Here is an 11,637-nt window from a genome sequence, read left to right on the forward strand (position 1 = left end):
GAATTCCATACTTTTATTTCATATGTTAAAATGGAGTCATTATAATATGACTCCATTTTAACACAAAACACATCCTCAGTACTATATATTTTAAAGATTTCTTTTTACAATCTGACTCATTAAGATTGAATTGGTGGTTAACACATTGGCTTCTTCATACCGGTTGGAAATCGCTGCAGCGTGACTGTGGTGGTTGACGTGCCTTTCCAAGAACAATATGAGTGGTGTTTAATTGACAGGAATACCTGTCATTATGCCTCATTTTCTCCCTTGTAACAGATGGTCCGGAGGGTCTTCACAGAATGGGTCTATAAATGCCCCGGAGGGGGGCAAATCAGCTACAGCGCGGGGTGAAATGTGTCCCCGAGGGTGAGTGCTTGTCCCTTGCAGTGTTGGTGTCGGCAGTGCTGAGCGTGTCTCTCGCACGTCTCCCGTGCTGATAACCTCATTAAGACATTTTACACCACAGAAGAAAAGACATTTCACTGTGTATCCGTCTATGTTGCTCCAGACAGGTGCTGCCATGTTGTGTTAGTGCTTCCTGTGTTCATGTTGTGTTTGTATGTTCACATCAACATGCCAGTGCACTATATATACCAGTTTCTTTCTGGTCAAAGACAGGGCATGCACAGACTTTCTGGATATGCAGCAACTGCAAAACTTTTTTTTTGCAAGCATGGCTGCTGAAAGACCCTGGTGTGCACTTGCAGCAGGCAAGTGGAGTTCGTATCAGAGGCAAAGGTGGCAGCTTGTGCAAGGAGCGCTTGAATACTGAGTGCAACTGACAGCATTCTGAGCAACAGACAGCATCTGAGAGTTCAGAAGAGAAGGGCTGTTGATATCAGATGTGAACACTTTGAAATCGGTGCCTTCCCCCTCGCTGCCTTATCAGCACTCTCTCTCTCTCTCTCTCTCTCTCTTGTCAGGACCCCTTGCTTTCATCTCAAACATGCTGCTCTGCCTCTTTCTCCTCAAGATGTGTCTGTGCCATTGCACTAGTCCATCACTCTAAGTAGAGTTGACATCACTGGTGTTGTGATCACTTTGGGCACACAGGCCCATTCTCATTGGCAGGTCACGCAGTAAACTTCCCTACATGTTTCTTGCTCCTGTTAACTCAGCAGTAGTGTGGTGTGGAGCACTCTTGCCATCTGCTGAATAAATAAATAAAAAAAAAAAACATTCAAAAAGGATCATTTGTAAAAAAAAATAGTTTTGCTGTCAGTGTCCATTGCACCTGATGGTATATTATGTTATTTATCTAAACACGTGATTAAATCTGTTACCGTGTAGAAAAATAAACAAACATTGTCATGTAAATTATTTTCTATCGACTGCGTGGTGAATATGTTTGCGTCCGCAATATAAGAGCAAAGTCTCTCAAGTCGATTCCTGAGCTAATTGGGGAACGTGTTAATACCAAGTAGTGGGCCGGGGTTACAGCAATAGGATCAATGTTTATTGTGTGGACGAGCCGGTAATTGGGCTTGAATAAACTCAAATTAGAGTTGGGACATTTACATATGAGAGGACTTAGTGGGACTGGTTTAAACCCTTCCACTGAGAAGCTGCAGGTGTGTAGACTAACGGAGTTCTAGCAACTCACCGTCAGCTCACTACACAGGCTTTAATTATGTTGTTAAAATGAGCAAAATTGCACATTTTATTTTTAAAATCAATTTTTAGTGGTGACGAAAACAAGTTGTAAAGCAAAATGCATGTTCAATAAAATATGCTAAGCATTTATCTTAACACATGCACGAACGCGGCTGAGTTCTATTTTGTTTCTACTTTTAAAATAATGAAACACACATGCCTATGTATAATGTAGGCTACAGCCTAAAAATCACAAAAATCATGTTCATGTCCAGAAGTAATCAAAACTCATACGAATTGAAGCCAAGTAATTTTAACCAATGAGACGGCTAATATATTATTAACTTGTAAAGTGTTTTGATGTTTAATGTTGTACATCTCAGGTAAAACGGCCGGCAAACAAATGAATTCAAGCTGGTGCTTACAAAAAGCAAAGAGTAGGACTGGTCATTGTAGCAAGCCCACTAAACTCTGGATTCTAACAAACTTTTTTATATCTGTGCAAAAAGGCTCCTTTTCATTTCTGGGTATACCTCTGGCCAGGCTAAGTCTTTTCTTTCCTCCTTTAATCCGGCCTTTTCTCTGAGAAAACACAAAACCAGGTTCCACGCAGTGCTTTAGTGGCTAAAAGTGAAAGAGCTGCTTTTTGGGGGGCTCAGCACTGAAGCGCTCGGGAGAATTGCTCTCTCTCTGAATGGCTGAAGGAGGAAAACCGTTTAATAGGATCCAAGGGAGGTTCTGCAATCTGCTCCTTAAACAGGTGGAAATGGGACTTATTCAATTATACAAATAGTAAGTATAAACCAGCATGGAAAAAACATTTTCATCCACAAGGATTAACGTGCAATGAAAACTGAGTTCAGATGAATTGGGGTGTACCTGAATCCCATATTGCTCCAACTAAATTATGCTTCAATAGAAAAACGTCACGGGAAGGAGTGCAACTCATACTGGCGAATGCATATGGTGAATGATCTAATTATAAAATATTACACGAATCATGACATTAATCATCCCAAACGAATATGACTACACTATATTTTGTCCATTTCCACGTGTTGATCTGTTGCAACATATGGAACCGTGCGTGAGAGGCAGATATGGAGACGAAGACATAAATAATATTCTGTAATAACTGTCATACAGAGCCCCCCCCACACACACACACACACACACACACGCACACACACCCCGTGGGCGAGTATAAATGGGCGGTAGGGGAAGAAACTGGTGATGGCGTCGCCTTGTCCCCCTGATCCGAGGAAGCCCATGTGATGTCAGATAAATACTAAAGACAGTGATGATCTGAGGCTGATGAGGATGTCTGCTTGTAAAATGTGACAGTGCGGTCACGCAACTCTCCCTGAATACATCTGCTGTCGCTCCGAAAAAAAGGTAAACTACAACACTGACTGGGACGCACATTTGCCATTCCGTTTTTCTGAGGTGTGAATAGGGTTGAACTTAGAGGGGGGGTTTCTTTTTCTTTTCCTAACGAGCTCTGTAATGTCCTGTTAATTTTGTGTGTACTAGTTAATGAGCATTAATCTGCTACCCCTGGTCGCTATTGTTCGGGCGATGACCATTTGAATGCAAATGGGTGACATTGTAAAAGCAAGGTGCTTATTAAACCAATGTGTGTCCTGGCTTTTCTGAAATTCAGGAGGCGAGGACTGGGCGGCCGGCTGCGCGATCGCTGCTCACACCAAGTTGGACTAAAAATGGCAAACTCTCTTCCTCTCGAAACGGTCATGGCCTGCCCGGGACTAGGCAGCAGGACAGGGGCCACTGCTGCACCGAAGGCCCTGGCTTTCTCCATCGACAGGATCATGTCCAAGACTTCGGAACCAAAGGGCTCGTCGGGCGACCGCCGAGGACTGGACGTCTCCGAGGGCAAAAAGATGGTCGGCCTGTGTTCTCCTATACCCTGCATGATTCCCATCCAGCATTTCGGCTACGACTTGCAAGCCAAGGCGCTGATGAACTACTCCGAGTTGTGGAAAGCTAATTTTCGGGGCACACTATGCACTTCTGCCGGGATGTGCAAAGCCAACTGCGGGATGTGTGGCAAAACAGACTCGGGGTTCAAGCACTCCTTGCTCCCGGGGGCCAGAGTGATCAAACCCCAAGTCATTCACCAAGCCATGGCGATGCCAACCAACGGTTCTTTGTACTATTTCAATTATTTGGACTCTGCATATCACCAGTCAGATTTGCTAAGCGGACATTTGTTCTCATCTGCCTTGGCTAATTCTCAGGCGCAAGCTTCCCTTAGCGCACACCACAAACTTCTGCTGTTGGAGAACGCAAAACTGGCTAGCGCAACTGCGGACAAATTCCCAACACCGCAGTACCCACATAAAGAGCACCTACCGGGACAACTGGACCAGATTGTGAAAGAGAACCACACCTTGGCGTCGGAAAAAAATGGAGCGAAAGCGCACAATAAAGCCAATAATTGCGCAGCGGACGGGAAACCCAAAAACTTCACTTGCGAAGTATGCGGAAAGGTATGTAAGATATAACCGTTTTCACTTTCGTTGCTCAACATCATAATCAGTACATATAAAGTGTACAAATAGGCAATACCGAAATATCAATTTATATTTCGTTACTGATTTGGCTGTGATTTCTAATTTGGACAGCGTTTGAAAAATGTCTAAAAGCAAAAACATTTAGGTGGCTAAATGATAGCATATCTGCACAGCATAGCTGAACATTCGTTTGTATTTTTTCCACAGGTGTTTAATGCCCACTATAACCTCACGCGTCACATGCCGGTACACACGGGCGCAAGACCTTTTGTGTGTAAAGTATGCGGAAAGGGATTCCGCCAGGCGAGCACACTATGCAGACACAAAATCATCCACACGCAGGTGAGTGAGGGGAGCTATTACTTGTTCACCGAAATCAAAGCCTGTTTGATATATTCACTTGGGTCTGACTTCAAAATAAAAAAAAACATTTCCCCTTTATTTTTTAAAGGAGAAACCACACAAGTGCAACCAGTGCGGGAAAGCGTTCAACAGAAGCTCAACCTTAAACACTCATGTCCGAATCCACGCAGGATACAAACCTTTTATCTGTGAATTCTGTGGCAAAGGTTTTCATCAAAAAGGTAAATACACTGAACAATAAGCCTTTTTGCTAAAAAATGAAATGAGATGGTAAATTCTAAAATTGTGAAAATATGCTTAAGAAGAAACCACATTATCACTAGAACAATAGGGTACTATAAGTATTGACACTGAAGCAAGAAATAAAATAGAATACTAGGCTATAGAGAATTGCAGTAGGCTGACTTGTCTATTGTATACAAATAATAAGATCTTCATCCACTCTTTCGTTTAGTTGGCCTGTTGCTTAAAAGTCGCTTAAAAACAAATGGAGTGGATAGAGATGCCATTTCTGCCGTGAACAAGCTGGTTACATCAGTGCAAATGCAAGCTGTCATTTTACACTAACTAACTCTCCCCTTCAGATTTTTGTCAATTCCTATGGGTCAATGGATAGACCTTTCACGGGTTTTTAATCCGACAGTTTTCGGCTGTTTTGCGGTTGATCTTTACAAAGTTTGACAACTTCTTGACTTCAACATGCAAAATGCTGATTAATGAAGGCTGGGGGATGAAAGTCTTTTGTCTGGCGCTACCTAATTGTGACCCGTCGACCTCGTGGAGAATGAAGAATTCTCCCATAATGTTGTTGCTTTAATGTACGTCATGTTTACATTGTTCCACAATTTTCGTTGATAGGAAACTACAAAAACCACAAGCTGACGCACAGCGGAGAGAAGCAGTTCAAGTGCTCCATCTGTAACAAGGCCTTCCACCAAGTCTACAACCTTACTTTCCATATGCATACCCACAACGACAAGAAACCCTTCACCTGCGGCACGTGTGGCAAAGGCTTCTGCCGGAACTTTGACTTGAAAAAGCACATAAGGAAATTGCACGATAATACGATAATTGCGGGAAATGATTCTTCCAGAGGACTCCCAAGCTGAGGCCAATTCAAGGCCGCGGATGGACTGATGAACAGATATATTTCTTTCAATTTGTTGTAAATAGACAATTCATCTCATACAATTACACAAAATATCCTACACTTCTGTCATATGACATTTTTGGGCATACGTTTTTTTAATTGAATAGCAGTTCGATGATCATTTGACTTAATTGTATATAACTATATTAATAAAATGTTATTTAAAAGTGTTTACCTGAACGAAGTTTTATGCATAAAACTTGGAATTATAGCTACTTAAATGTCAGACAAATGTATCTATTTGTGTGCGTAAAATCACTGTTTGGTCATTTGTTGGCATCTATAACTATGAAATTGTTTAAAATAAAATGCAATCGAATACGTAAAAAATAAGCTGATAATACAGTTTTCAACATCAGCTAAATCCATGTTGAGACGAGGGGAGCAAAGAGAACATCTGTTTGTGATAGCACAATTATTGGAATACAGAACCTTCTCTTGGTGGTATAAATGATAATTATTATTATTATTATTATTATTATTATTATTATTATCAATATTATTATTATTATTATTAGTAGTAGTAGTAGTGGTAGTAGCAGTATTAGACTACTTTATTATTCATAGCATTATGGCGCGGTGGAAATAACCCATCAAGTAATGAAGTGTCAGAACAAATTATTTGTTTGGCAATTAATCCTTAGATTTTTTCCCTGGACGATAGAGAGGATAGAAAATAAGTATCTTGCTTGGGTTTGTGAATGAATATAAACTGACTTTATTTAGGCTATGGCCTGCCGCTAACTGTGGTCATATCACTTTGGAATTGTATGTCCATATTGACCATGCCGGCACTCCATATTTTGTAATTTACATATTTGTTTTTTTTCTCCTTCCGTTGAACTATGGTAGGCCCTAGGAGATATATTTAATGTAATCACCACGTGACAGAATATAGCTGAAACGGTTAAAAAGAAGAATTACTTTCCAATATGACAACACACTTGACACCGTTTTAATGCCTCAAATTATCAGATAAAACATGGACTCTTCAAAGCCCATTACATTAATCAGCTAACGGGCCTCGGGGGAACTCTCAGCGCATCTACCCATCCTCATCAGTGCCCTGTGTCATAATAAAACCCTTGGACTAAATCAGCCACGTTTTCGCTCATCTGGTCCACTTTAATGTGGAATCATGAATTCTCTGCACGTCTCCTGGAATAATATTATCTTTGACCGCCAACAGAAATTCTGATCTGAGACCAGAAACGTGCTCTCAAATGCCAGCCTCCCAATTAAGACGCATTTAGTAGTTAAACACCGCGCGTTAGGACTGGAAAGAAGGCTAATGTCACCCACTGGATAGTCTATTCACCTTCTCCAAGAAGAAATGGTAAAAGTGATTTAGATTCCATATGTAGCCTAGATCTCTGGGTTTCATTACTGCTCTCATGGCATAAGTATATGCAACACTTAGAACATAGAAAACCTATTTTTAATAGGCCTATTTTTTCGGAACATGTTATTAATATTTGCGTTGTCTAGCCAGATGTCAAAAAAATATTCAGCTATTCATTAGAGCCGCCATCGTTTATTGTGGTGTCTGTGTTAAAATGCTCCAGCTCTTAAATTCTGCATTTCATAGGCGTAAGTCTCCCATAGCTGGCCAACAGAACCCTGATTACAATTTTTTCATCGGCTAAAATGTATCATTCTTCTTTGAACACCTGTAGGCCCGCAACTACCCCTAAGATGAGACTTCTGACAAGCTGTGCACTTTCATGATTTTCAGACAAAATGCAATTGATCAGCGCCCTCAACGACAGCAAAGGATTAGTGGTGGTGGTGGGGAGACGGAGGGGAAGATGTGGTCAATCAAATTCCAATACAAACATATCGGAATGATATCGCGACGTCTGTTATGCTCAATTAAACAATAAACACGCAATTAAACTCATATCTCCCACCCACTGTCGAATATATCCATGAGCGTTCTCCCATTTAACAATGCATGTTCCCATTTGCAAAATCGAGATCACGCTGCCCTTTTTATTTTGTTTTAGAAATTACACACTGAAACAGAAGACATGAAATGTCATTCGATGCAAGTTTAGTAAAAATACATTTAGCCTACTTACAACACACACACACACACACACGGTGTGTGTATCTGTGTGTAAAAGCCTTCTTGTTCAACGGCGAAGAAAGGAGAGTAGGGAGGTAAACAACCTAAAGGCAGACTCGTTGGCCTTTTCTCTGCACTTACCTCTTCAACATCTGAGCAACCAGCTTTGCTTCTAGAAACATGTTAATTGACAACGGAGCTCATTACAGCATGCACATGCAGAGAGAGATTACAGGCACAAGAGCGCATTAATGAACTGTCAACAACTGAGAGCATGTTCGAGCCCGGGATCACCCAAAACGGAGGCATTTATAAACGACAAAAGACTCGGCCGAGACGGGCTGAAAAGGAGACCCAGACTTTTGTTTGGTCAACTCAATTGATTGTAAATGGAAGATTAACATGGCCAGCGTCATCATTTTTTAAGAGGCGATGGAGAAAGCATCCAATTAAGTCCACCAAATGTTAACTACATCGCTTTCCCCCTTTTTCAACCCAAATGAAATTCTAATTAAACCGTCCTTCGCGATTTGGAAAGCAATTTCTCTCCCGGCTGGAGGAGAGTGGCCTAGTTGTGTTACTCGTTAGAAGAAGCGTTAGTTCTTGGCACAAAGAGCTGGAAAGGCACATTGTAAAACGCCAAGGGGAAGTTAATGAGCATCAGCCGAGGTCCTTGGATCTATTCCTGGGGAATGGTGGTGAAAGGACAGGATCTAGCCAGCCGACTGCATGGTGTTCCAAACCATGTCTTTGTATTTAAAATGCTCAAAAGGACAATCGTCAGTGTCTTTGACAACATTTATAGAGACAATATTATGTTACACAGTAAAACATATATTAAAAACATGCCCAATGTGATTGTACAATTCAATACACCGATTCATTGTGCACTGAATCAAAATAGCAATTGAGACTATATTAGGCCTACTTAGGAATTAAGGAAACATATAGGAGATTGCTAAAAAAAATGTGGGCATTTTTGTCTGTGGTAGTTGGCGCATGGGTGTGACAGAACAATACACACACATGTCCATAAGGCCTTCAAGGGCATGGTCTGAGAAGGTGCTTTATGGCTTGCAGCAGCTCAGTGTGCATCGTGCAGGAGCTGTGCCCAGGCTGTTTGGCCCCACTGAATTCACATCAATGTCAGACGCTCGTATGACCTCCATTCAGAGGAAGTCTTTCGAGCTCGGGGCAACAGAGCTGAAGGGGACCTTCTGTCCTTCTGCCCACTACGTTAGCGCTAATGTCTTAAGAGACGGGGCCTTGACCTCCAAACAGTCTGATCCACATTTCATTGGCTTATCATCCTGTCCAGTTGACTGCCAACACATTCAAAACTCATTAAGGGGAGAAAAATCAAAACAAACAAATAAAAGATATACACTCAGTCTGGCTGACATCTGTAGCGAAGGAATACATCGGGAAGTTGAATTAATTAAAAATAGAGCAAAGGTTTATTTATCAAAGGTCAGAGGTTTTTGTTTTTTGTCAATATAGGATTTGTGTTCATATCTATTGTCCAGTGGGATTGCTAATTCTGGGATGTCCGGTGCTAATCCTTTTGACCCAGGATGCCCCTCCTGAGTCTTCCACTGTTGCCTTCAGTCCCCATCTAGGCTTATTTAGGAGACAGGTCCAAAGGCTGGTTTGTTAAAGCAACACTATGGCCTGGTGGGTGGGGGTGGATTTCATTAGTTTGTGTCTCAATCTTAAACTAATTAATTTATAACAATCTATTACAATGTCACAATAGAATGCATTGCGCATAAAAAGGATTGTCACTGATACCCACACACACCATCCCAATTAATTTGTGAGGGTGATATTAGCAATGAGGAGGAGAAAATAACCACAATGTTGAAGTCTAATTTCTGGGGGACAAAAACACTACAGGAGCTCTTGAACTATCAGCAACAGTCCAATAGCATCAAGTGGCAAGAATTCCCTGACTAGCTCATGTGCAAAAACAGCTGTTTCTGTTTAAGTGCACTACAACACCGCATGTGACAAACGGTTTAGTTCTAAGAACTACTTCTAAGAAAACCGATAAGTAGCGATGAATGTGTTGGCACATACAAAAAGTATGATTTAGCGAAATGTCCCAATATCTTTGTGAAACGCACAATCAGAATTTTGAAAGGAGCTCAAGCAATTGTTGAGACCCAGTTCTTGAAAAAGCTTCCTCATGAAAGATATACTATATATTTTGTGAAAATACTCTTTAAAAATCTAAAAGGGCTGTTTAACAACCGATGGCTCTCGGACCCTTTTTCCATGCGCATTCATATTTTATTTCCTACTTCTCATTTCTGTCCATTTGCTGGAGAAATGATGGCCATGTTGGAGGGCTGCTTTCTGCTAATCCCACCAGACTGGAGGAGGCTGGGATTAAGTCCAGGTGTCTGCGTGTTGTGCCCGACCGTTCTCCGCGTCTGGCACTGGCCGGGGGGCGGGAGGGCAGAGGTCCTCCAGAGTGTGTGCCCCCTGCCACACCAGGGAATGTGCTGGTGGTGTCTTTGGCTAATCCACCTCAGGGCCTCTGCCATTAGAATACATAATGCAGAGCTAGTCATTTGGAAAGGCTCCAGATCGTGCTCTTCAAAACCCTTTTAGATAACTCCCTCACCCTAACCCACCCCCATTCGCCCCCTTCTCCCAGCCCTACCTCCCCCACCCCAAACTGAACTCCCGCCCCAACCAACACTCTGCCACTCGCCCTGGCAGCTCCCCCTCCACCCAACCCCACGACTGGTGCCTAACCTGCAGGGCACACACGGGTCCCAGCTGAGGAGCAAGGGCAGCTGCCAACCGGCGCCACTTCAACCCCGGCCATCCGGATGATTGCGTTTGTCAAGCCGCCACTCTGCGTCACCCTGCGCCAGTTTGATCATCGCAATTAGGTTGGATCAGTGATGCCATCTCTGAGAGGGGGAGAGAGACAGAGCAGGAGAGAGAGAGAGAGAGAGAGAGAGAGAGAGAGAGAGAGAGAGAGAGAGAGAGAGAGAGAGAGAGAGATGGGCTGGAGTGGCTGTGAAACAGCAGGTGGAGGTGGATGCTCCTTCACACTGCATTGCAGAGAGCCTGCATCATCACTTCACATGGAACAAGCCCAGCACTGAGGCCGTGACCCCTGACCCCTATGCCCTTGGTAATCATCTCACTGATACTCACTGTAGTGACTTTGCAGAAGAACACATATAGATATAGCTAGACATGCAGACCAAAATAGACTATAAATAGAATGAAAACAAATATATTAACATTCATAAACTAAATGTATTTCCACATGCACATAAAGTGTCAGAGTATACATGGTATGTATAGCATCTGAATACCATTTGAACAAAATTTGAGAATATACACTATATAAAATACTATTTATTTCAGTATATGGCTGTTTATAAAGCAGTTCCAAATCATCTAAACCTGCCTTTAAAAAATGAGAACAAAGTGGCAGCAAAATGAATGAGTGGGGACCATGAAGCGCAGCAGCAGGAGGGAGCGAGGGGGAGAAAAGTGGCTCATTTTGCACACTTTCAATGGAGATTTATGAACATATGGTGACTGGCTGACCCGGGCTACCCTTCACTGAAGAGACAATAAAATAGCAATTACTGTGAACAGCGAAAGTGCTCGCGGATGCTTTGTGCGGTAATGCAGCAATGACCTCATTGTTGCCAAGTGCTCAGGTATAACGAGTGGACATTCCGGCATGCTTATTTCAGTAATAAAGACATGGACATTTAAGCCCCTCTCAACTGTTCCCTTTCATGTGGGCGCATTATGTTGAGAACAAGATGAAAAAAGCTTATAGTGTGGCAAAGACAAGAGAAAAAAGAAAACTTCTGCTATTAAGAAAGTTCTGCTACAAACACATAGAAATTGGCCATATTAGAAAGTAAAACAAAAAGTCCCATTAAAAG

The 11,637-nt window shown here is 42.2% G+C and overlaps 1 protein-coding gene across 1 annotated transcript; it reads left to right on the plus strand.

Moving 5' to 3' along the window:
• The first annotated feature begins 2,842 nt into the window (after nucleotides 1-2,842).
• Nucleotides 2,843-5,813, plus strand: fezf2 (FEZ family zinc finger 2). Its single transcript, XM_048255720.1, has 5 exons — nucleotides 2,843-2,991; nucleotides 3,260-4,106; nucleotides 4,338-4,472; nucleotides 4,582-4,714; nucleotides 5,352-5,813. The coding sequence occupies exons 2-5, from the start codon at nucleotides 3,318-3,320 to the stop codon at nucleotides 5,600-5,602; spliced, it is 1,308 nt and encodes a 435-aa protein (XP_048111677.1). The 5' UTR covers nucleotides 2,843-2,991; nucleotides 3,260-3,317; the 3' UTR covers nucleotides 5,603-5,813.
• The last annotated feature ends 5,824 nt before the right edge of the window (nucleotides 5,814-11,637 follow it).

The sequence above is a fragment of the Alosa alosa genome, chromosome 10 (genome assembly GCF_017589495.1).
Source record: "Alosa alosa isolate M-15738 ecotype Scorff River chromosome 10, AALO_Geno_1.1, whole genome shotgun sequence".
Classification (NCBI taxonomy): domain Eukaryota; kingdom Metazoa; phylum Chordata; class Actinopteri; order Clupeiformes; family Clupeidae; genus Alosa; species Alosa alosa.